At 44.7% G+C, this 26,309-nt stretch overlaps 1 protein-coding gene across 4 annotated transcripts in view; it reads left to right on the top strand.

Moving 5' to 3' along the window:
* The window catches only part of IL20RB (interleukin 20 receptor subunit beta), a 31,428-nt gene extending 17,877 nt beyond the window's left edge, over window positions 1-13,551 (top strand). The window contains exons 4-8 of one of the 4 annotated variants that reach the window (XR_006207131.1): window positions 1,844-1,968; window positions 3,734-3,884; window positions 6,675-6,817; window positions 10,668-10,886; window positions 13,349-13,430. Coding sequence is in view for 3 of the 4 variants with exons in the window: in XM_042955234.1 (XP_042811168.1) it covers window positions 1,844-1,968; window positions 3,734-3,884; window positions 6,675-6,817; window positions 13,349-13,456 (527 nt within the window). In the remaining variant the exon portion in view is untranslated. The other 3 variants (XM_042955234.1, XM_042955236.1, XM_042955235.1) reach the window with 3 other exon arrangements.
* Window positions 13,552-26,309: the final 12,758 nt, after the last annotated feature.

Below are 26,309 nucleotides of genomic sequence, written 5' to 3'. Positions count from 1 at the left end.
TGAAGCTTCTGAACTGGTTATGTTTTGCAGTTGGTCCTTGACTTCCCGGTTCTCCTGTCCACTATCCAGGCAGCTCTTCAAATGCCAGGAAATGCTTTGCTCTCCAAAAACTCCCTCTAGGAACTGCCTTTCCTCTGAGTATCCACTGACCTCAGTGCAGGGGGATTTATCCCAGAACACACACCACTGTACTTCCCAAGCCAAAGCCAACCATTGGGGTGGCCCTTGTGGTCATGCAGTGTCTAGATTTGATAGGCAAGTATGGATCCGTCATCAGCGGCCAGGGACAGGAGGCTGACTATGTGCACCCTTCTGTCCTTGGTCTGCTGATGGGTAAGAATCCACAGGGGCTGCTCCTGCCCTGTTTGGGATCCAGCCATATGAAAGATGGGAGTTTGTGTTTAAGCTGTAATTTCTGGAGTTGATTACTGGAATTTGTAAAGCCCTCTGACTTTCCAGCATCCCTAGTAAGAATACGAGATGAAGAATTCTTGGACCAAGAATAGAATGGCTAACCCGTCCACAGGTTGCTGATTTCCTGATGCTTGAAAGTCATCAGCAGCCAGTATATATCACTGATTTATTTGAGTTACAGTGATACACATGTCCCTGCCGGGTATGTTCATTCCAGGGGGGCAAAGAATGGACCCAACTGTTCAGTATGGAACTGAATTCATGCAGGTGTTTGGCAAGCATTATGAAATAGCATCTGCTCACTTAGATGAGTCAAGGTGAGGAGAAATTTCTGCCAAAAAAGTAAAAAGAAGAACATGGATTATAAAATTTTAAAACAGAGGGGTGACTGGGTGGCTCAGTCGGTTAAGCGTCCGACTTCAGCTCAGGTCATGAACTCATTGTTTGTGAGTTCGAACCCTGTTTTGGGCTCTGTGCTGACAGCTCAGAGCCTGGAGCCTGCTTCAGATTTTGTATCTTCTTCTTTCTCTGTTCCTCCCCCGCTCAACACTCTGTCTCTTTCTCTCTCTCTCAAAAGTAAATAAAGATTTAAAAAAATAAAATAAAAATTTAAAACAGAAAGAAGTGTTTATCTGAGTACTGAGTCACTTTTCTTGAGTATGTATGCCTCTGAAGAACAGAGCAGAGGACTTTATTATGGTCAAGGAGAAGAGTGAAAAAGAATTATAGTAAGTCTTTGTCATTAAAAAATTTTATTTTGCTCATTATTCAAAAAGCATTTACTGAGCACCTGCTAAGTACAAGAGAGTATTGGTATACAGAGGTCCCCCTTATTTGCAGGGGATATGTTCCAAGCCCCCCAGTGGATGCCTGAAACTGAGAATAGTATCAAATTCTATATATACTATGTTTTTTCCTATATGTGCATACTTATGGTAAAGTTTAATTTTTAAATTAGGCACAGTAAGTAATTAATAGCAATAACTAATAACAGAAGAACAATTACAACAATATGCTGTAATAAAAGTTCTGTGAATGGGGTCTCTCCTCTCTTAAAGCACCTTAATGTGCCATACTGGCCCTCCTTCTTCTTGTAGTGATATGAGATGGTATAATGCCTAAGGGATGAGATGGAATGAGGTGCATGACACGGACACTGTGACATAGCGTTAACTACTGACCTTCTCATTGTATATCAAAAGGAGGATCATCTGCTTCCCTCCCCACCACAAGTACCTGAAACCATGGCAAGCAAAATCTCAGACACGGCAGATGATGGTACAGTTTCTGCGTGCTGAGAAGTGACATCACAGCCCTCCCTTCCCTACAACCCTAGCATGTTTCTACTGATGACTTGGTTCTGGTCTCTCAGGACAGAAATCAGTCCTGTCTGGGGCTGGCTCTGATTCTCCCCCTGTCTTGCCAACAGCCATCCTTACCCCACCTGGGATGGATGTCACCAAGGACGGCTTCCATCTGGTTATTAAGCTGGAAGACCTGGGGTCCCAGTTTGAGTTCCTTGTGGCTTACTGGAGGAGGGAGCCTGGTGCCAAGGTGAGACTTCTGGCCTTGGCCTTGGAGTCGGGCCTCAGGGATGGAGTCACAGACCTCTGAGAGGTGGGCGAGGAAAGCCGGCCCCTAAAGTGCTCACTGTCTGGGGGTGGCCCGAGCATGAACAGGCCTAGGTGGAGGATGGGAAAGGAGAGATGGGAGTAGACTGACAATCCTAGAGCCTCCTCTTGAAAGAATTGCTTTGGTCCACCCCACGCTTTGGCTTGGAGCCTTCTCGGGCCAGATTTGCTGAGGTGTGAGGGTTGCCTCTTTGCTCTAAACTCTAACATAGTACGATCCATAATATCTTTCAGTGCCTTTCTCATTCCTCATCAGCCTGTCTCCTCAGCCATTCTCCCTGGTATGTTTAGGTACAGCAGACCAGAGTGTTCTAGATTATATAGATGATTTCAAAAGCATATGAGACTGGCACAATCCTCTTAAGGGTGTGTATCTGGGTAGGGTGCAGAAGTTGGGGCAGAGAGCCAGGAACTGGCTTGTGAATAAACCTGTCTAATTAGCGGCCAGTTGGCCACCCAGAATGCCTAGATGGGGCACTGCCCCATCATACTGTGGGATAATTGCTGCAGACTGGGTTGGGTGGGATGTTGGCACTCCCAGAGTGAATGGCCAAACAAACAGAAGCAGCAGAAGGGCTAGAGCTCGAGTGGGAACTAAGGGATAGCCAGACCCACCAGAGACCCCCATCCAAGATGACTTACAAAGGCTACTGTAGGCAGCATGAGGGAAACAGCCTTCATTATAAATCTGGATAGGAGGCAGTAGAGAGCTTTCACAGAGTCTATGAACAGAGCTGTCCGAGGGTGCCCCTGACCTCACAGTAGTATCTTGGGGGCCAGGCACATGCCCTACCATCTACTCAACAGGGGCTGTAATTTGGGTGTTTTCCCCTGAAAAGTGACATGTGTAGGTGGGGCAGACAATAACAATGGTTTCCAGTATTTACTTGTGCTGGGTCAGGGCTCAGTGGTAGGACATGGCATTGCCAGCCAGGCAGAGGGAGTAGTATGGGGATAGATCAGGGCCTAGGCAGGAGGGAGCATGCAGTTTCCTCAGATTCTTTGGGATGGAGCCCATTCCCCACCCTTGGAAACTGGCAGGGCCAGTGCTGAGAGAGGAGCATGTACTCTGAGTCATTGGGGCTTGGCCCAGACAAGCCTCTACAGGTACAAATGTGGAGCACAGGCCTCACCGGGTGGGTGGAGGTAGAGGGGTATACAGATGGGTGGTCAGATGGGTAAATAGATGGATGGGTGAGGAAGCATATCCTACTGGCTCCAGTGCTCTTGTGAACTGATCACTTTGGCTACACTGGCCATGCCAAGTCCCCCGGCTCAGTCAGATTTCTGAACTTGAGGTGTTTGCACAAATGTTACCCTGTCAGAAAGAACTTCCCTAACCACTCTGTTTAGTCCCTTCTCATAATTCTACCTCCTTGCCCTACTTCCTTTTTCTTCACAGCTCTATCACCACCTGCCATGTGGCCTATAATTGTCTCTGTCCCCCATGTAAGCTCCATGAGTGCAGGGACTTTATTTTGTTCAATGCTATGTCTCTGTGCCTACAATAGTACCTGGCACATAGTAGGTACTTAATAAATACATGAGAATGAATGAATGAGTAAATGAGAGGGAACATTTTATATGCATCTCAGAAAGGAAATATCTAGAACTTTACTTCCTTGGCTCTTCTTGCCTTGTCCTGTCCTGCTTCCCTCAGGGTATAACTGTTTTCTGGTCTCCTAAAGGAACATGTCAAAGTGGTGAGGAGCAGGGGCATTCCGGTGCACCTGGAAACCATGGAACCAGGGGCTGCATACTGTGTGAAGGTCCAGACATTCGTGAAGGCCATCGGGAGACACAGCCCTTTCAGCCAGGCAGAATGTGTCAAGGTGCAAGGTACGGATGGCTTGCCTGTTTCCTGGAGTCCTACATAGGTGAAGGCCCCTCCTGGTGGATGCGGGTTGTCTGCTGGGTTCCTTTAGTTCTGAGTTTGCCCTAGGTTTCACTGACCTGCCCCCGAGCTGGGTGGGTTTCTGTGGTGAAAGTATACTTTCCTGTAATTCTCTTAGAAGCAAGATTTCACCTTGGGGCTTGTTGGGGTCACTTGAGCACCTGTCTAGAACACTTTCCTCTTGAAAGCTCCCTAGGCCTGAGGCCTGATGTTGCAAGCACTTGTGAACCAGGGTGGGCTGAGGGTGCCAGAGAGGTATGAGAGTCTGACCTTGCAAGGAGGCACCCCACTGTATATCACCGCTACTTTCAGCTGGAAGGGACTTGATGGAAAGTCTGCAGAATCCCCTGGTTTGACCTAACTTTTTTCCCTTGACTTTTTTATAGTCTAAAACTTACAGTGTTAAAAAAAAATCCTTTGAAAAGAAACAAAACAATACCCCATATCCCATGATTCTGCCACTCAAGCACCACAAATGACATTTTTGTGTAACATTTTCATCTTTAAATAATTATTTTAAAAATTTAGTACTTTTGGGGCGCCTGGGTGGCTCGGTCAGTTGAGCGTCCGACTTCAGCTCAGGTCATGATCTCAAGGTCCGTGAGTTCGAGCCCCACGTCGGGCTCTGTGCTGACAGCTCAGAGCCTGGAGCCTGTTTCAGATTCTCTGTCTCCCTCTCTCTCTGCCCCTCCCTTGTTCATGCTCTGTCTCTCTCTGTCTCAAAAATAAATAAACAAAAAAAAAATTAAAAAAATTTAGTACTTTCATATGATTCAAATTTGGTGAAGAATCCAAACAACAAAGAAGTGTATAAAGTGAGAGGTACATGTTCTCCATTCTCCCCCACACCACTCAGGTTTCCTTTGGCAAGTTTGTGGTTGAATCTTCCAATCATTGTGTGATGCCAATACTCATAGGCAAAAATGGGACTGTACTGTGCTTACCATTCTGTACCTTACTTGTCTTCACTTAGAAGTATATTGTGAACATCTTTTCATGTCAGTACATGTGGACAGGCCTCATTTTTTTAAAGATTATTTATTTATTTTGAGAGAGAGAGAGAGAGAGCACAAGCAAAGGAGGGACAGAGAAAAGGCTCTGCATCAGTGCAGAGCCCGACGTGTGGCTCAAACTCATGAACTGTGAGATCATGACCTGAGCTGAGATCAAGAGTTGGACACTTAATCGACTGAGCCACTCAGGCATCTGGACCTACCTCATTTTTAAAGAAGATGTATAATAAGTGAATTAATCAGTGTGCCAAAATATATATAACAATATATATAATATATATGATATTATAATGTATATTATATATTCTGTGCTTTCCAGTCTTGCCATTAGAAATCAGGCTGTAGTGAACAAATTTGTGTATATCCCAATTCCCATTTTAATAGCTGAATTCCTAAGCTACCATGCCAATGTCACATAATATATTAACTTGTCTCCTATTTTGGGGTATTTAGATCTATTTCTGTGTTTTAGGTTATTTCCATTTGCTTTTGATGATGATGTTCATTGATTGATTGATTGATTCATTCATTCATTCAGTGACTACTTACTGAGCATTGACTATGTGCCAAATACTGGCCTAGTCACTGGGATACAGCAGGGCAGCCCCTGCCCTCATGGGAGCTTATTCTCTAGTTGGGGAGATGGGCTATAAACAAGTGAACAAATGAGATAGTTTCACTTGGTGGTATGTGCTATGAACAAAACACACCAGAGCATACATGGAGGTGGTGGGAGGTGCGGAGGGAGACTGGTTATGGGGCTGTTTGCCCTAGTCCAGATGTCGCCATGAACCGCTTTCTGCATATAACTGTTTCCTTCCTTGAAATTATTCTTTGGAATCCACTCAGAGGAGTAAATGAAAGGGTATGAACATTCATTTCTTGATGTGTACTGCCGAAGTATTTTACAAAATCACTGAAACAGAGCACAGTGCCCCCAGCCATATACCTGATACCACAGCCTTCTCTGTGGCCTCGCTGGCTGTGCCACCCTTCACACCGTGGGTGAGGGGTCTGACCTAGAGGGGCCCAGTGAGTTGCTCCACATCACGCAGAACAGAAAGGTGGGAACATAACCGATCACCCCTTCTGCATCTGCAGATGCTCACACCTGGCACTTTCTGATGCATGTACTGAGCATGCTCAGTACAATGACTCTGGGCTTCGGAGCCAGCCCTAGCTGTGTGACTGGGGGTAAGTCACTTAACGATAGCAGGGGCTCGATATATCGTAGTTATAATGTGACTGTTTTCTGAGGTCAGTATTTTCCTCCATAATGTAAGTCAATGCCAAGAGCAAATTGTGAAACACATTTTGTTTTCAGTTACCACCAGCTCCCTTCTGTGCTGTTCTCTCTCGGCACCTCCCCCTCATCCTGCCGGTGTCCTGGCACTCTGCCTTCCTCCCGGCAGCTGCGCCGAGGTACGTGTTAACACAGCTAGTGGCCTAACACATGATGTTCCTCCCTTTCCCTTCCCAAGAAAAAGATTTTAATCTTCCCTGGGGCTTTCTGAAAACAACGCCTTAATCTGGATTCTAAGAAAAATGGTTTTAATGGTGGTAATTTTAGTCACTAAGGCAGATGTCAAATCTCAGGATGTTGGCATCTGCCGTCCTGGCCGATGTGCAGAGCCAACTCCAGGAAAAAGCAAGGGAGGCCAGGGTGGGGGACTTCACCTTCTCTGTTGTCTCCTAAGCCTGTTCTTATCTTCTCATTTCCAGGAGAGACCCTCCCCCTGGCGCTGGCCCTGTTTGGGTTTGTTGGCTTCATGCTGATCCTCGTGGTTGTGCCCCTTTCCATCTGGAAAATGGGCCGGCTGCTCCGGCACTCCTGTTGCCCCGTGGTGGTGCTTCCCGACACCTTGGTAATGATATTCTTTTTTCCTTTCAGCATGACGCTTACCAGATGGAGTTTGATGAGTCTGGCATGGGCACACATTCTGTGGCTTTACAAGCATTTGCACAAAGAGGAGAGAAGAGGATTTATAAGAATTCACTTCTTTTTTTAAAATGTTTATTTATTTTCAAGAGAGAGAGCATGCAAGAGTGGGGGCAGGCAGAGAGAGAGAGGGGTACAGAGGATCTGAGCTCTGTGCTGACAGCAGAGAGCCCGATGTGGGGCTTGAATTCACAAATTGTGAGATCATGACCTGAGTGGAAGTCGGACACTTAACCAACTGAGCCACCCAGGTGAATTAGAATTCACTTCTAATTAGAGGGGCTGAGAGAGAACCTTCTTCTCTGGGGAGTGGTGGCCTTCCTCAGGCTCCCATCAGGCCACTGCTTCCTGCCCTCAGGACCTGGCACAGCCAAGAGAGCAGGTGTGTTACACCATTCAGGATGCTCGGCATTTCAAGAGTCACGCACAATCTTACACTTCTGTATTGACCTGCGAGCATTCTTGGTCCCTTGCCATAATTAAAACAGCAGCTACATCCATTCATGTTCCAACCCAACATATTCAACTCATATGCCAAGAGCCTCATTGGTTCTCAGGGCATAGTGCATGTGTGTGAAGCATGGACCATGCTTTGCCTTTGGCTGGGGGCTGGGGGACAGTCTGGACCTGGCCAGAGACTACCCATGGTTAGGGGTCCCCACCTGTTTTCTCATCTCCTTGCCAAGGCAGGTTTGAGTCTCCAATGGGGGTAGGTCCTATGCCCATGCCAGGGTGGTAGGAAAGCCAAAGCAGGCCTCCAGTATCTCCCTATGTGCCATTTTGCTAACTCCTGTGCCCCCCCCATGCCACCTAGACCTCGACACTTAAAGCAGCACAAAACAAAACAAAGCAACAACAAACAAAAACAAACCCATCCCTGTCACCTCAGGGATTTCTCACAGATCTCTCCTGGCAGGAGGGAGTTAGCAGTCAGCTTCTCAGAGGCAACTAGAATCAGAAGTGCCTATGGTTCTTTATTAGCCTGGAGTCACTCTGGAAGGAGTTACTCTTATGATATCTGCATGACCCTGCGAGCACAGGCCATGCTCTCCCTGCACGTGGAAGTAATCCTCCCTGTGACCCAGTCTCCACCACACCCTCCACCCTGTCATCCTAACACCAGCTCTTTCTCTTTCTAGCGCTTCTACGTAGACCTAACTTTAGCTGACACTGGTGCAGAGTTAAGTGCCAGACACTGTTCTAAGTCTTTATATATTGACTCATTTCATTTTCCCTTTTCCATCATTGCTTACCAATGTGCATTTCATCAGCGCCCCACCAGCCCACTCTGAATGACTAAGTGGTTCACTGCCAAACAGGAAGGCACCGTGGTATAGCAAACACAGGGGGGCAGGGCCGGCCTATTCCCCTTCAGCAAGAACCCTAGGGGCTCAAAGTTGTGGGACCATTAAAGGATGTGTATTCTGGGGGTGCCTGGGTGCTGCAGTCGGGTAAGCGTCTGACTCTTCATCTCAGCTCAGGTCATGATCTCACAGTTCCTGAGCACAAGCCCCGCATCAGGTCTCTGCAGGAATGGTGTGGAGCCTGCTTGGGATTCCGTCTCTCCTTCTCTCTGACCCTCCCTCTGCTCGTGCTCTTTCATTCTCTCTCTGTCCCTCTCTCTCAAAAAAATAAAGATGTGTCTTCTGCAGTTGTTGGAGTAGTGTTTTATAAATATCAATTGGGTCAAAATATTTGATCATACTGTTCAGATATTTTGGTATAGTTCTATTAGTTATTGAGAGTGAGACAACAAAATCTCCAACTAGGAGAGTAGATGTGTCTATGTTTGTCAATTTTTCCTTCATGTATTTTGATGCTCTGTTTTGGGTGCATGCATATTTATAATTGTCATGTCTTCCTTAATAATTGAGACTTTTAGGGGCACCTGGGTGGCTCAGTCGGTTAAGTATCTGACTTAGGCTCAGGTTATGGTCTCATGGTTCATGGGTTTGAACCCTGCTTTGGGCTCTGTGCTGACAACTCAGAGCCTGGACCCTGCTTCGGATTCTATGTCTCCTTCTCTCTCTGCCCCTTCCCTGCTCATGCTCTGTCTCAAAAATGAATTTTAAAAAATATATAAACAATAATTGAGACTTTTATTATCATAAAGTGTCCTGCTTTATCTCTGGCAATATTCCTTATCCTGATATCTGTATAACTTTTTGTTATTTACTGTTTGAACAGCCTATCTTCTATCCATTTTACTTTATACTTATCCATATCCTCATATTTAAAGTGTGTCTCTTGTAGCAGCATATGTTGGTCTTAAAATTTTATTTTTTTAATAAATCCATTCCAATAATCTCTGCCATTTAGCTGGAATGTTCAGTCCATTAACACTGAACTCTGGTCCTCTCACCATCTAACTTTTGTGTTTGCGTCCATATCTGTCACTGTTCATGGCACCAAGAGAGACTTGCCCTCAGTCGGGGAACTGTAAAAAATGTGAAACTCACCCAGTGATGTTATCTTCTTTCAAGTGTCAACTGTTCGTTGCTCTCCAGTGACCTAAGGAAGTTGATTTTATATTTTGATCAGTTTTTTTTTAAGTTTATGTATCTTGAGAGAGACAGAGGGAGCATGAGTGAGGGAGGGGCAGAGAAACAGGGAGAATCCTAAGTAGGCCCTGTGCTGTGAGTGCAGAGCCTGATGCAAGGCTTGAATCCATGAAACCATGAGGTCATAACCTGAGCCGAAACCAAGAGTCAGATGCTTAACTGACTGAGCTATCGAGATGCCCCATGTTTTGACCAATTTTTAAAGTTGTTATCTGTAGGAGGATTGGTCTGATCAGTGCTCCTCCACCATAAGTGGAGTGAAAGAGAAGGTCCTGGACCAATCCAAAATGATAACGGTAGGATAGCATCCCTGTCTGAGGCAGGTCATAGCTCTTCTTTTCCACATGTGGTAAAAAATTTAGCCTTCCTCGGCTGGACTCCATCAAACCATCTTTTGTGGTTTTCCTCTCAACTCTGTTACTCATGCTCACCCTCTACTCACAGGGTATTCCATTCCTAACACACTCTCTCATTTTTCTTCTTCTAGTCTACATTCAGCAGCCCAGCAGAGGTCTGTCCTTACTGCAGGATGAGGGACATAGGATCCTTCCAAGACCCAAAGTGAGTGACAGAGCAAAGGGCCAGTTGCTTATAGAATTTCAGGTACACAGGAAGAGCCCTCAAATGGCAAGAAGTCCTAGGAATTCTAATGCATTAAGAGCCACACTCTAGGAGTGCCTGGGTGGCTCAGTTGGTTAAGTGACTGACTTTGGCTCGGGTCATGATCTCACAGTCTGTGAGTTTGAGCCCCGCGTTGGGCTCTGTGCTGTCAGTTCAGAGCCTGGAGCCTACTTTGGATCCTGTGTCTCCCTCTCTCTCTGCCCCTCCCCTACTCACGCTCTGTCTCTCAAAAAAAAAAAAAAAAAAGAAAAAAAAGAATAAATGTTAAAAAAAATTTTTTTTAACTAGTGTTTGGAGAAAACCAAACAACTTTAGAGGAGACCAGAAATAAGGATATTCTATGAGAATATGACCACTTTTATCCATGGGAGATAGATACCACTATCCTTGCCTACCTTTCCCTTCTCTGTTCTTAACCATCCTCCCTACATCATTCTGGTGTCTGTTCCTGTGCACATTCCTTTCCATAAGGTTTTTAATTTTTATTCTTTTTCTCCCTAGATGTTTTCAGTGAACAATTTCTCTGAGTATATGTATATTTCCCATAGTGCTGTATGAGAACTCAATCACTAGTGTTCATTAAATCCCAAACAGATTCTGGAGCTGTATGTCACCACCACCCTCTCTCCTACCGCAGCCTTGACTTTAGTACAGCCTAGCTGTACTTCAACATTTGCCTTAGTGATAATCTTCTAAAGTACTAAAAAGCAACTTCCAGCCATCTTTGCAAAACCCACACATCTTTCTAATCAAACTTTGGAAAATTACCAAGTGGAAATCCTTGACAATTCTTCAAAAAGCCCTATGGAGTTTGTAAGTGTTTAATTTATCTGTTTGGATTAAACACTTCATGTCTACATCTATAATTTCACGGTTGGTGATGGTTGAATTCTAAAATACACCATTAAGATTTTCTTTCCATTCAAATTTATATCAGCAAGTAACAGTCTAAAACAAAAATATATATGCAAAGAGAATTATATCAAGAATGCTCAGGGGCGCCTGGGTGGCTCAATGGGTTGAACGTCTGACTTTGGCTCAAGTCATGATCTCAGAGCTCATGAGTTCAAGCCCCGTGTCAGGCTCTGTGCTGACAGCTCAGAGCCTGGAGCCTGCTTTAGATTCTATATCTCCCTTTCTCTCTGCCTCTCCCCCACTCACACTCTGTCTCTCTCAAAATAAATAAATATTAAAAAATTTTTAAAAATGGGGTGCCTGGGTGGCTTAGTCGGTTAAGCGTCCAACTTCAGCTCAGGTCATGATCTCACAGTTTGTGGGTTCAGCCCCACGTTGGGCTCTGTGCTGACAGCTCAGAGCCTGAAGCCTGTTTTGGATCCTGTGTCTCCCTCTCTCTCTGCCCCTCCCCTGCTCATGCTCTGTTTCTCTCTCTCTCAAAAATAAACAAACATTAAAAATTTTTTTAAAGAAATTAAAAAAAAAAAAGAATGCTCAGTGTATAGTCCCTATTTTAAAGTATTATTTCTTTTCCTTGCCTTTCATCCATAATTGCTTCATAGGGATGGAGACTTTGGTGCGAAAGAGTCTTCCTTTCCTTTCTATGACTGACTTTATTCTTTCTCTTCTTGCTGTCCCATTCCACAGGAATATGGGTATGCATAAAGGTGGCCCCAAGGTAGTCATTCTTCAGTGGGCCATCCCAAGTTTGGCTTAGTGTGCTTTGTAGAAAGTGGAATTTATGTGTTCAGATGCCTCTGGGGCCCAGACAGGTACAAAAAAAAAAAAAAGTGCACTGCAGTGAACATAATTCGACAGAGAGAGATGGTGGGGACCATGGCAAACATGTCCCAGCTAAAGAAGGCAGCTGTTTTTCAGCTCTGGCATGTTGTTGCTGAGAGGGAATGTGAACCAGTGTTACTGGATCTCCAAGTTTTAAATGAAGAACCAGAACTCTAAATGTTTATGGGAAATCTGATTTTTAAATGTGGAAAACTAATCCAGATTAAAAACCAAATCAACTGAGCCTTGCTTGAAAGTCTGTTCTAGCCTACAGGAGGAGAGTTTCATACCTTCTGAACTTCTGCGATTGTGCTGTTTTACTTTCATGTTCTAGAACTACACTTTCCAACATGGTGGCCGCAATCCATGTGTGACTATTAAGCCCTTGAAATGTGGCTAGTCCAAATTGAGATGTACTGTAAATATAAAATATGCAATAGACTTTGAAAACTCATTTCATTAATATTTTTATATAGATCATAAATTAAAATAATATTTTATTTTAAAAAGAACGTACATTAACATTAATTTCACCTGTTCCTTTTTACTTTTTAAAATGTGCTACTAGAGAATTTTAAGGTGTCTATATAGCTCAAATTATGTTTCCATTGGACAGTGCTGCTCTAGAGTTAAATAATCAAATGTAATCGCTGCAGATTTAGGTAGCTAGTATCCTAAGGATCTGACTGGACCAGCAGCAGGGAATTGGTGGTGGGCTCCACACAGCACTCCCCCCTCGGTGGACCCTGTACGTTGTCCTTCCCCGTTGCATGCCTGTGAACACTAGGACTGAGCCCTGCAGCCGCCTCTTTGCAAACAAGGATCAAGGGCACCTGGCTCCCTGAAGCTGATCTCTCCTGGGCACTGAGGTGGAGGAACCCCTTGCTTACTTGCTGTGCCCATGTGCTCCTCCTTGGAGTGACGACAGGAAGGGTCGTGGGAGACAACTGTGGAAGAACCTAGTGAATTTGGTGGAGCAGTGGGGAGAGTCCCTCTGAAATGCTGACACCTGCACTTTTACAGCCAGTTAGGAATACGTATTGGAGCGCTGGGAGAAGATGGTAACAACACGAATATGAGTGGGAAGGGACTCCCATTTATGGAGCGCCCCCTCTGGACTGGGCACCCTGCCACATGCTGTATGTCGAGCATCTCACAAGGTCATTATTTTCAGAGCTCTCTGGTGGAAGGAGGTTAGACTTTTTGACCAGAATTACATTCTGGGCTTTTGTGGGGCAGTGTCCCAGAGAGATGAGCATGGACATAGCAGGGCCCCAAGAGATCTGCTGGTCTGTGAATTGGAGGATGATCTCAGTAAATATTGGAAACCCCTGATCCCGGGGTTAAAAATTATCTTTTTTTTTTTTTTTTTTTCTGCTTGAAAGTTAATTAATCAAATAGCTGAGATTTCTGCAATATTCTCTATGATTGTGACTACTACTTTATTGCTACTATAATGTAGCAGTAGTATAATATTCTACCATAATGAATATTATGACATGATAATGAATGAATATTAATGAAAATTATTTTTTCAGAAAATAACCAATTCACCCCAGAAGTTAATCAGCTGCAGGAGGGAAGAGGTGGAAGCCTGTGCCACTGCCATGCTGTCTTCGGAGGAACCCTTCAGGACCTGGATCTAGCAGGCTTTGGAAGAGCCCAGTTGAAACTGAGAAGCTGGTTGGCATGGCACAGAAATAAGGAAGGGAAAGGCTGTGGCTCAGTTTTCCTCCATGGACAAAGGACAAGAAAAGCAAGAAGAGCCTGCTGGGTCCACGTCTAGAAGCGACTGTCAGAAGCAGAGTGGTTTGGCAGACAGAGCACTGAGTTGGGGTGAGAAGACGTGGCCTCTTAGAACTGGATCTGTCTGCCACTCACTGACCGAATGACCTGGAGAAAGTGACTTGAAATGGGGGAATTCACTATACAACCGTTAAACCACTATATATATATATATATATGTATATCCAGCACTTGCAGAGCTCTGGGAAACTGGCAACACTGTACATTGTGATTGTTTCACCTTCTCTGCAGAATATAACAAGAGTGTAACAAGAATGGTAAAAACTCTTCACACCTGCTGGCTTGGAGATCCCACTTTCCTAAAGGAAACCTTGAAGAGGAAAGGAAGGATGGGCACAACAGTGTTGACTTCGCTTCCAGCCAAATGCCTGTGCGGAGGTGAATGGCTCAGCCAGCTCTACAATACATGACCTAGAGGGAGGCCCCAGGCCCATGGAAAATGGGATGCTGTGGATTCATGAGATACTGTAAAGAGTAAATAATGTGTGCACACTAAAGGCAGGTAAAATGTACGTGTACGAGGAGAGGAGAATGCAGGAGGATGTCAATAATGTGTGATGTTTGCTGTGTTCCCTTTACCTGTAGAGTTGTTAAAGTATAGAATTAAAAATAAAAAAGGGTCACCTTGGTAATCTTTTTGGCTTCTTCCAAAAAAGTGGTCTTTGGGGTTCTAGTTACATTATCGACCTTGTGTCCAGAGAGGCTCCTGAAGACCACCGTTGGTCAGGAGTTGTGGGGGTGACCTCAGGTAGGGGATGGGACAGGGAAGGAGAGCAGGCAGCTTCTGGCTTCATGAGAACCCTGACTGATGCAGCCGGCCACAGCTTTACCTGGTCAGGGTGATCCTGGATCTTCCTGGAGGCCTTGCTCTACAGGAAATCCCTTTGGGTACCTCTCCTGCCTAAGACAGCTTCACTCAAGGTGACCTCAGCCCCTTCCAGCATGTTCATCCATGACTCACCTCTGGAATCCTCTTCCTGCCCTTCTCCCTACCAGGTGAGGAAAAGAGTCAGGGTTAGAGAAGGAATAAAGAGGGAAGTTTCTTGAGAAGTAAAAGGTTTGATGGGCAAGACCTGTGCCTCCCTTCTTAGCCCCCACCCCCTCCCAGCTTTGGAGCCTCAGAGCTGGTTTGTCTCCATGCCAAATTCTTGGGCGCCTTCCAGCCAGCCCAGAGGTGGGGACAATCTAACTGTTTCAACCAGATAGCTTCCCCTACAAGATAGAGGCCTACAACTCCCTCTCCACCCAGTGGGGTCTCAAGTAGCCAGAGGTGGACTCTCCAGAAAGATGACATTACAGAAGATCTTTTCCTTTGTACCATTTATATGCTTCTGTGTTGTTTGACTCTTTCATGAAGAGTATGTGTTGATTTTATATTTAGCCTAAATTGGAGACATATTTTCAGTTTGTAAAAATAAAGGCCATCTTACTCTACTGGTCGTCACTCTCCCTCCTCCTGCTTCCACCCTGGGGCTGCTGTCCCTCTGTCACCTGTCCAGGACTAGAATCCAGAAATCAGTTAAGATTTCCCTCTGCTTGAGTCCCTCTCACAATTTGTCCCAGTGCGTATCCATTCCTGCTGGCACGTATATGTATAGAGAAATTTCTCCTGATTATTCTGTTGTCTTTCCAGTTCCCAAACATGCACCCCCTGAGGTTATTGCAATCATGCACTAGACATTGAGCTAGTCCCCAATAGGAGAGGGCTTGCCTCCTCTGTAGCTGGTCATTCCCTCTCCCCTGGAGTTCTTATATCCTGACTCCTGAGGCCTCCTCTCCTCCCCTCCAATCCATTTACCCCCATCACCTGGTTCTTTGAACTGTGACACTTTAAGGAGTGAAAAGAGGGGCACCTGGCTGGCTGAGTCAGTAGAGCCTGCGACTCTTGATCTCTGTGCTGTAAGTTTGAGCCCTGCATTGGGTATAGAGATTACTTAAAAATAAAAAAAAATCTTTGGGCCTGCCTGTGTGGCTCAGTGGGTTGAGCAACAGACTTTTGATTTCAGCTCCAATCATGATCCCAGGGTCATGGAATCAAGTGCTGCATTGGGCTCTGCGCTGAGAGTGGTGGAACTCTCAATCTCTCTCTCTCTCTTTCTCTCTCTCTCTTTGGGGCCCCTGGGTGGCTCAGTTGGTTAAGCATCTGACTCTTGATTTGGGCTCAGTGCATGATCTCATGGTTCATGAGTTCAAGCCCATGTCAGGCTCTGTGACGACAGTACAGAGCCTGCTTGAGATTTTCTCTCCTTCTCTCTACTCTTTCCCACTATGCATGCTTGCTCTCTCTCTCTCTCTCAAAATAAATAAACTTATTATATTAAAATTATTATATTATATTAAATTTTATTATATTAAAATTTTTAAAAAATTTTTTTCATTTTTGAGAGAGAGAGAGAGACAGAGCATGAGTGGGGGAGGGGCAGAGAGAGAGGGAGACACAGGATCCAAAACAGGCTCCAGGCTCCGAGCTGTCAGCACAGAGCCAGACGCAGGGCTCACAGACCACGAGATCATGACCTGAGCTAAGTCGGACGCTTAACCGACTGAGTCACCCAAGTGCCCCAACTTAAAAAAAAATATTTAAAAACTTAAAAAAATTAAAAAAAAAAATTAAAATAAAAAGATTAAAATAAAAGGCTGGGTGGCTCAGTTGGTTAAGTGTCTGACTTCGTTCGGCTCACAGACTTTGGCTCAGCTCATGATCTCACGGTTAGTGAGTTTGAGCCCCGCGTCGGGCTCTGTGCTGACAGCTCAGAGCCTGGAACCTGCTTCGGATTCTGTGTCTCCCTCTCTCTCTCTGCTCCTCCCCCACTCACGCTCTGTCCCTCCTTCAAAAATAAACATTAAAAAAAATTTTTTTAAACAAGATTCTGTCTCCTTCTGTCCCTCTCCCCTGCTTACTCTCTCTCTCCCTTTAAAATTAAAAAAAACAAAAAACAAAAAACAAAAAACTTTAAGAAGTGAAAAGGGCACAGTTTATAACTACAACAGAACAGGAAGACTGACCATCTGCAGTCCTTGGTGTTTCTCAACCCCATGGAATGCCCCTATCCCCAGAATCAAGCCCAGCTTTCTTTCTTTTTTTTTCTTTTAAATGTTTATTTATGTTTGAGAGAGAGGGCACGCTCCAGCGGGCTCTGACAGCAGAAAGCCCGACTTGGGGCTCAAACTCACAAACTGAGATCATGACCTGAGCCGAAGTCAGACAATTAACCGACTGAGCCACCCACGTGCCCCCAAACCCAGCTTTCTTACCCTGCCCTCAGGGAACTGCCAGAGTCCAGTGAACAAAACCCACCGCTCCATGAAGTTTACATTTCCACAGGGGAAGGGGGAAAGACGAATAATAAGATAATACAAAATCAAATAATGATAGTAATTATTATTTTTAAGTGACTTATCTGGCATATTGGGGGTGTGGAAGTCTAATGAAAAATGAAAAGGTAGAGCAGAAAATGGGGATGGGGGCAAGTTGCAGCCTCCTCTAAATCAAAGTGAATGGAAACAACTGAACCACAACTGTTAGTTACATCCTTACATAGCCAGGGGTGGGGGGTGGGCAGGGGAGGGAGATTACCATTAGTTCTAGAACGGAGTAATTTGGGAAGAACTCTTGAGGAGTATCCTCTCCAAAACGAAAACTTTATTTAGTATTTGTACCGTTTGTATTGATAGTGGTTTTTTTTTTTTTTTGGTTTGTTTTTGGAGATATTCTCTTAAGTTGTCAGATACAGCAAGTAGATAGTTATATTTATTTTGATAGGAACCTAGATTTCAGGATTGGTGAAAGAGAAAGCCAATTGTAGACTCAAAAATTTGAGTAGGAGCAATGTATTGTTAGAACTGAATTGAACATATCAATACACAGTCATGCCTTTGTAAAACACTTTATTAAAAATATATTTCTCTTTTTGTAAGTTTTTATCTTGAGAGAGTGCACACATGTGTGCACATGTGCAAGAGCGGGGGGAGGGGCAGAGAGAGGGAGAGAGAGAATCCCAAGCAGGGTCTGGGCTGTCAGCATGACGCCTGATGTGAGCTCGAGCCCACAAACTGTGAGATCTTGATCTGAGCCCAAATCAAGGGTAGGATGCTTAACTGACTGAGCCGGCAGGGGCCCCCAAATTTCTTTCTTTTCTGGCTTTTTCCCCATCAAAATGGCCCAGTAGCAATGTTACCCCATAATGCACACTAATGCCTGCATTATGGTTTTTAATGCTATTTTTCTCCCCAAAGGAGCCAGGGTTTCTTGGAACAATGTCTGATTTCATGTCTGGTCTGGGGCAGAAGAGTATGAGGCAATCTCAGAACACTTATCACCTTGTTGGGCCAGATTTCTTCTGGCTTTAAATAACTAGGTCGTTTGAAATCTAAAAGGGCCGCCACCAGCCAAAGTTGGGACAGTGTGAGCATCAGAATGAGAATATTGGCTGACATCAGTTGGCAGAGTTGAAATGTCATGAGTCCATAATAACACATAAAAAAAGCAAAGCTAATACAGTGAATTCTCAAAAAAAGATGAATAGAATGCATTTCAGTTGAGTCTTGTTATGTAGTCATGTTGGGCTTATTGACTCACCATATCAATGAAGAATACTAGTAAATGTAAATACCTCAGTCAGAAGGCATTTTTCTCCAACACCACCAATCCCTGGCCCAAGCCACAACTCTCTTCTGCCTGGACATCTGCAACAGCCTCTTCACTGGCTGCTCTCCATTTCCAGTCCTCCATCTTGCCTGTTTCCTGTCCTGCCAGGGATTCCCAGTGACATGCCTTTATTTTCCTTTTACAGAGGCTTTGTAGATTCAGTTTGTCTAGCCTCTTCCCTATCTTTTATATGTGTTATGTATATATATAATATACATATCCTCTATGTATAATATATATGTGTATACTTTTTCTTATTTTCTATATGCCTCATTTTATTCTTAGGCTCTCTGTGGGTGCAGAGCTCTTAGGTTCCTTTGAATCTGGTCTGAATTGATTGATCCCTTCCAGGAACTTTTGCAAAGCTTCTGGAGCCCTCTTGGAAGGGGACCTCATTAAGTTCACGGGTGTCTGGCGCCACCTTGTGTTGAGTTCTGGAAAAATTTCTTCTTGTGTTCCCACTCAGCCAACCGCCTAGAGTTTCCTGGATTGAGAAAGGAAAACTCAGACAAGTTTCCCAGAATGAGAACTCAATTACAAAACTTCATGGGCTTGGCCTCTAACAAACCTCCGCTGTCATTAGTTGATTCAGAATATAGTGGACGCCATCTCCTCACTGGGGCTCTGTCTCCGGCATGTCATTAGGGGCTTCTCTCTGCCCATGTGGCATTCCCTTCCCTACTTGGGTGTCCCTCTTTCTTCTATGCTGTCCTTCCCTATCTCTTAAAAAAAAGAGATTTTTGTTTTGTTTTGTTTTGTTTTGTTTTTGTTTCTTCTTCTGTGTGTCCTGTTTCTAGCCTATCCCTAAATTAGACTGACTTTCTTAAGTGTTCCTCAGGCCATTGTTCATGAGCTCATGTTATTTTTAAAATGTTTTAATGTTAATTTTATATTGAGAGAGAAAGAGAGAGAGAGAGAGACAGAGACAGAGAGAGAGACAGAGTACGAGTAGGGGAAGGGCAGAGAGAAAGGGAGACACAGAATCTGAAGCAGGCTCCAGGCTCCGAGCTGACAGCACAGAGCCCAACACTGAACTCATGGACTGTGAGGTCATGACCTGAGCCGAAGTTGGACGCTTAACCGATTGAGCAACCCAGGCGCCCCCGTGAGGCCATGTTAAACTACTGTGACACCTAGTCTGTGAAATTTGAAACTGGCATACAAGAATTGACCCCAAATTACAGTTTGTCTTGTGGGTTCCAGGGACCTTCAAGTCCTGGAAAACCCACTCTTGCCTGAACTGGGAGCATGTACATGTGAGAGCAGGATGCTCCCAAAAGGAAGATGCAGGCCTTCCTGCCTCCCTGTGAGAGGTTGCAAGCCCAGGAGAGGTTGTAAAACCCGGTTAAGGACCATGGAGGAAAAACTGAGCAGTAGCCTTCTTGGGTACCTGCAAAAAAGTCCCAAGAGCAAAAACACAAATCCTCTTACTGTGGAGGAGATACTTGTCCCTGGTCCCTCCATTGGACTCCCTTGTGGAAATTTATAATGACTACTTTAAAAATCCTGGCACAAACCTCAATAACATCTACATTTTGCTCCTGTCCTTTAGACCAGTCATCTATGAAGTGGCCCCAAGTCTCCACATTTCCTGGAGATGCCTCAGTGTAAGATTAAGTCTACAAACATCATCTTTGGTTTCTAGCCTTAGGAAATCATCCCCCAGAACTAGGGCCCTCTGAGGTCATCCCACCTACATTAACAAGGCTGAAGGGCCTTCCCAGGTGAGGCTCATGTCATGAAGTTAACTCTCCATCTCCACTCTCTCACCTTCACGTCTGAGTTTTGCAATTGGAAATAGATAAAAATGGAATAGCGCCCTCTCCTCAGATTAAGCCTAGATTGTGGAGGATTGCCAATGGGGTGAAGAATTACTGTATTTTAAGTGAAGAGTTTTAAGTTAGCAGATAGATGGCAGCAAGTAGATGCTATAAATTTAAATATGGGTGACTGTAAGCAGTTCAGTTTTAAATTATGAGATAAGCTGTTTGTCAGATATAAGGATTTGCCTCCTTTCTTCCTTTCCCTCCTCCTCATCTTTTTCCTTCTTCCTTTCCTCCCTCTTTCCCTCCTTCCCTTTCTTTCTTTTATTCCTTTTTCTAACAAAGTTTTAAACTCTGCAGAAGAAGCTTAATTTGGGGTTAGCAAAGACAAGCTGCAAATTGAAGAACTGATAGGCAGCAGCTGGATCTGAGGGATGGTTCTAACCCTGCTGCCTAAAAGCAAAAAACCTAGGTTCTGGAGACATGTATGGTATCAGCAGGGTGTATGCCAGAAGTGGGGCCGGTTCTTTCCTTTGGCTAATGATTCATTTAAAAAAATCACCCCTCCCCCCCAAAAAAACACATTTATTCCAAAATCATTTTTTTTAATTAAATACCATTCAAAACTTGAAAGAGGAATCAACAATATTGATAACTGAAACCAGATAATCAATCTTTTTATCCTAAATTCAAAGAATTTGTGATTCACTTGAAGTCCCTCCTACAGATTACAAAGTCAGGAATCTGGGGCATGACATATTTGATTCTGGGCAGAATTTTGATGTCTCCTCTAACATTAACTAGTTAATGTCCTATGGAGCAGTGTGCTATAATTTCTTTTTTTAATGATTTTAATTTTATTTTTTTAGAGACAGCATGCAAGTGGGGGAGAGGGGAACAGGGGGAGAGGATGAGGGAATCTTAAGTAGGCTCCACAGGGCCTGATGAGGGGCTCCATCCTGGGGTCATGACCTGAGCCGAAATCAAGAGTAGAATACTCAACCAGCTGAGCCACCCAGGCGCCCCTGTGGTATCATTTCTAAACAGTGATATCTTTTATGAATGGGTTCTATGAGAATCTACACAATCTGGAAATTTTATTAATTTGTAAAAAGTTTCCACTTAAACTTTCTGAGAATGGTTTAAAGGTGAAATAATCTGTTGTTTCATTCATCAAAAAATTGTGATATAATTTGATATATCTGGCTATGTATTTTTTAATTGAAACTTTATTGAACTATATCTAGTTGTATTTCATGACGTTCTTATTTGGCTTTGGCAAATTTGGATTTTGTATAGAATGAAGGTAATTGGTAACTGTGTTTTCCAAAGACTTTGGAGAATTTGGAGTTCTACTCTATGTTGATCAATAATTCAAATAAGGACAATAATAATGTATATGAAATAAAGTCTGAATTTTGATCCATAAGTCAAAAAGGATTTCAGGTAAAATCTCAAGATTCTGCATTTACAGGTACTGTTCTTGGATAATCATAAAGAACTCGATCCTTTTGCGAGAAAATTAAAAGCTTTGACTAGTTCTGGGCTTAAGACACCGCTAATTGGTTTTGATTCTTCACTGCAAACCTTGAGGTAACAATACATAACACCGTGTATTAGGTTGGTAAGGGAACGTTGAACATTATAAAAGAAGTGAGAGCTTGTAGCTCATAAAAGGAGCAAGATAAATTAAAAAGCTTAGGAGATTAGAACAGGACTTTACAAGAAAAGAAAAAGAAACAACAGAATGTGTGAAAATAATGTAGATTGGATAGGTTAGTTAACAGGAGGCAGAATTGGTTCTTTCAGCCAGAAATCATGTGTACCAGTCTTGATATTATCCCTATGGGGTAAGCCATTGTAGATGGACAGATAATGGTGAAATGCAGTCATTGTGCAGAATTCTGGCTACTACACTGCTAGAGGTGTCTCCATCATCTTGTGTTACAGAGGACATTCTTTCTCCTTGTGGCTACCAGTCTCCACCTACTAAGAGCTTTGGTCTGTGGGCTAATCTAATGCTAGGGCTCTCAGATTGAAAATGAAGGAAAATGGGGGCGCCTGGGTGGCCCATTTGGTTGGGTGTCTGACTTCAGCTTGGGTCATGGTCTTGCGGTTCATGGGTTTGAGCCCCACGTCAGCCTCTGTGCTGGCAGCTTGGAGCCTGAAGCCTTCTTCGGATTCTGTGTCTCCCTCTCTTTCTGCCCTTCCCCTGCTCGTGCTCTGTCTCTCTCTCTCTCTCAAAAATAGATAAACATTAAAAAAAAAAAAGAGAGAGAAAATGAAGGAAAATGGTTGCATCAAAGCTCTGTGCCAGGACTCACAAAGCCAAATAGAGTGAGAGATTATAAATGACTCTAGAGCAAACATTTTTTTTTTGTTTTTTGCAAATCTTTAGTGGAATGTGGCCTAAAAACAAGCAAAAAAATAAGCATTAGAAAAGTTGAACTTTATTAGGTAATTTGATAATTTACATTAATGTTGTAAAGTTATTTTAGAATTATTTTCTTTTCAAAGAAAATAAGCAATTATATTAATTTTTTTAGGAATCTAGACTTTTTTTAGCATAAAAGAAAGGATATACAATTGTAGAATAAAGGATTTGAGTAGGAATACTTTATTGTTAGAACTGAGCTGGAAAAATCAATATGAACTCATGCTTTTAAAAGAATAAAAATAGTAAACTAAAAATACACCCTTTTGTCTCTTTGTCTGCTGAAGTGGCCAGGGAGACATGTCACCCAACAATGCATCTCAGCTTCCACATTCTGGTCTGTAGTTCTCTTTTCCCTCCAAAACACCTTGGGAGAAATGGCGGATTCTGTACTTCGAAAGTTCAAGGTGAACTTGAAGAACTGAACAACAAGACCAGGAAGCAGGAGAGTTTAAATAAATTAATGGAATCAAAAGGACATTGGAGCCAATCTAAAAGGGGCTTCCACTGGCAAAGTTAAGACAACTTGAACATCAGAAATAAGAGTGTCGGCTTACTGTCATAGAGCAAGCCAAGTTGACATAGGGTAAATCTGAGAAGCCATGAGTCTAAAATGGTATGCAGAGTGCATTTAAATAATGGAGTCTAAGAGAAGATAAAAAAAGTGTATTATGTTGGTATTACTGTCTTCTCTATTGCATAGATGAAGTAAACAGAAACGCATACACAAGAATACCTCAGTTAGAAAGAATTTTATGTTTCAAGGACAACATAAGTGGATTGACCCTGCCAATTGAAACCCTGAGTCAGACAAGGCCACATAAAATATCAAACTCCAATTAAAGTATCTTTGATTATACTCATGTATTAAAAAGACCCATAAGATTAATGCTTTTAGGAGTTGAGGTTTAATGGATCCTGTCCTTCCAAACTTCCTGAGTCTGCCTCTTCTGGCCAGCTCCTGGCACTGTCTGGGGACAAGCCAGGAAAGAGGAATTGTGTCATTTCGGTGATTCCATGCAAGAGGTAAATGCTCTGGTATTTGCGATGTAAAAATGAACAGTAAAATTTGGCTAATATTTAAAAATTATAATATTTTTTTACTTAGAACACATTAAACAGCAAATAAAAACCACTAGGACAAGCATAGAAAAATATCACAGAAGAAAGCAAAAAGCTTCTTATGTGCCTTTAATGACTTTTTTCTGCTTCAGGCACCAGGAGACCCACAAACTATGTATTTGGTCCTACTTATAGTCAATGGGCTTAGCCAATGAAAGAGACAGAGGAAGGAAGAATAATTACACGAGTCCAGGGTCTAAGAAACTGGAAGAATGACAGAGGGAAGGTGGAATGGCCTGTGCTTGGGGCAAGGATGATGAGTTTGTTTTGGGATTAGGTTTGGGGTGCCATGTGTCCAGGAGGCAGTGAGAGCAGCAGTCACAGGACACAGAGCCCATCCCTGCAGCGGGAGGGGCTGTCTGTGTACAGGGAGGTTAAGAGGTGTGAGCAGAGAACTGAGGTGGTCAGTTCGTTCTCTCTATCTTTGTAGTTTTCTAGAAGTTGAGGGAGGTGAACTGTAAGGAGAGGGTGGTTGTCAGCATCCTGTGCTGTGGAGAGAAGAGGCCAATGGGTCTGGCAGGAGGGCTGTGTTAAATGTGGGGGCTGAAGGCCCCACTGCCTGGAACTCTGAAGGGAGCTGGAAAGAGTAGAAGAGGCAGCCCATTCCTTCCAAAAGCATGGGTACAGGAGGAAAGAATCAAGGAGAGCAAGAGCGGCTGGAGTAGCAGATCCCAGAATGCTAGAGTCACTTGGGGGAATGTTAAAAAGGACAGATGCGGGGTCCTTGGATGACTTGAAGAAGGATTTCCTGGGGAAGGTTGGAGGGGTGGGGGAGGACGGGAGTTTGCTAATCTGCTGTTCAGTACACAAGCAAACAACAACAAAGTAAAGGGAAAACAAAAGACTGTAACTATTGAGAAGGTGCCTAGGATTCAGAAACACTAAACTGGAGCCTGCTCCTGTTTAGAGATACATTTTTGTCCTGATGATGTAGCTGGTTCCTTGCTGTATGACCTTGGACACAGGGGTTTGGGGATTGGCCTAGTGCTACAGGCCTGGAGTGCCCAGACTACCCAAAGCTGATGGGATTGAAATGAGTATGCCAGGCCTTGCAGGTCAGGGGAGCCAAGCATCTGGAATAGGGCAGCTGTAGAGAAAGGCCAGATCACGGGAGCAGGTGCTTGGGGGTATGTGACATCTACCTTATTCCAAGCCTTAACCTACACAAATGTGCATATATCCCCTGAAGGCAGAGCTGGAGGCATCTGGACTGCTTGCCAGGGTGGGGGCTGTTCTGGACAGTTGGGGTACCCTCCAATAAGACATATCTGGGAGCCTTGATTGTGGCCAAACTCCTAGACCCCATCAGGCAGTCCAAATGGGTCAGACTGTTGCAAGTTTAAGGCTGCTGCCTCTGATAGATGTTCGGGGGTGGGATCCCTCCACGCAGGAGTCTGCGCAGGTGGTTTGGGGCTTGTCTGGGCTCCATACGCCTGGAGGGCCCTGGCTGCGCTGGGTGGGCTGATGGGGTGTGTACTGCGCATGCGGGAGCTGCACAGGTGCGGGAAGGCAGGCACCGGAAACATGGCAGCTGTAGAGAGAAGCTGAGTTACCTGATGGAGCTTCTGGGGTTACCTGGCATCTGCCTAATTCCAAGCCTTAGCCTACGGAAATGCACATATTCCCCTGAAAGAGAAGCTGGAGGAGGCTAGAGTGCTTGACCAGGCTGCCCGAGTTACCATTCCCTGAAAGACATCTGGGAGCCTTGATGACTGGTAAGCCGGGGACCTTAGCAGGCAGCCAGTCCAAATGGGGACTGGCTGTTGTTCCTTTAAAGCAGCTGCCCCACAGAAGTTTTGCGGAGTTGGGCTCCCTTTACCCTAGTTTGGGACCGACCTGAGCTCCACAGGCCTCGAGGGGCGGGGCTGCTCTGGGCAAGCTGACCGGTGCTTACTGGGCATGTGTGAGCCGTGCGCGTCAGGGGAGCCAGGTTCCTGGTACAGGGCAAGTGTCGCGTAGGCCCAGTCAAGGTTGCTGGGGGCTGTGGAGGGTACAAGGCTCCAAGCTCCCCTGGGAACAGAGCTGGAGGCTTGTGGGCTGCCTTGCCACGGTGGGGCCACGTGGGAAGGTCAGATTAATCTCCAATAAGAGACACTTGGGGGGCCTTAAATGCCGGAAGAGTCGAGGACACCGTCAGACAGCTGGTCCGAGCAGGGACTGGCCGTCCTCAGTTTCAAATGGCGCCTCAGAAATATCTTCAGGCTGTGGGCTGTCGACACCCTGAAGCCATTTAGTTGGTGGGGTCCTGCTGGAGACCCACGGGTCTAGGGGTGCCCCCTTCAAGTGCTGGGTCTGCTAACAAGGTGCCGTTTGTGGTCTGTGATTGTGCATGCGCGGACAGGACGGGGGAGCCAGGTCCTGGGACAGAACAACGTTAGGTGAGGCTGGCTTACAGGACAGGATTTGGGGGACTACTTGGCATCTGCCAAATTCCAGGCCTTCACCTGCACAAATGTGCATAATTCCCCGCTGGGGGTGGAGCTGGAGGCATGTGGACTGTTTTGCCTGGGGTGGGGGGGGTGGTGGCGCACATGGGCTGCTCGGGTACCCTCCGGTGACAGACACCTGCTTGCTGGAGAAACCCAGAACAACATCAGGTAGCCATTCCAAGTGGGGACTGACTGTCACTGGTATAAAGCTACCACCTAGGAAAGATTTTCAGGGAGTGTGCACTCTCCACATCAGGGGCCATGTAGGTTTTTGGGACTGGGCTGAACCCAAAAGGT

Source organism: Panthera leo, chromosome C2 (assembly GCF_018350215.1).
Source record: "Panthera leo isolate Ple1 chromosome C2, P.leo_Ple1_pat1.1, whole genome shotgun sequence".
In the NCBI taxonomy this organism is placed as follows: domain Eukaryota; kingdom Metazoa; phylum Chordata; class Mammalia; order Carnivora; family Felidae; genus Panthera; species Panthera leo.
This window is presented reverse-complemented; position numbering and strand designations above follow the sequence as displayed.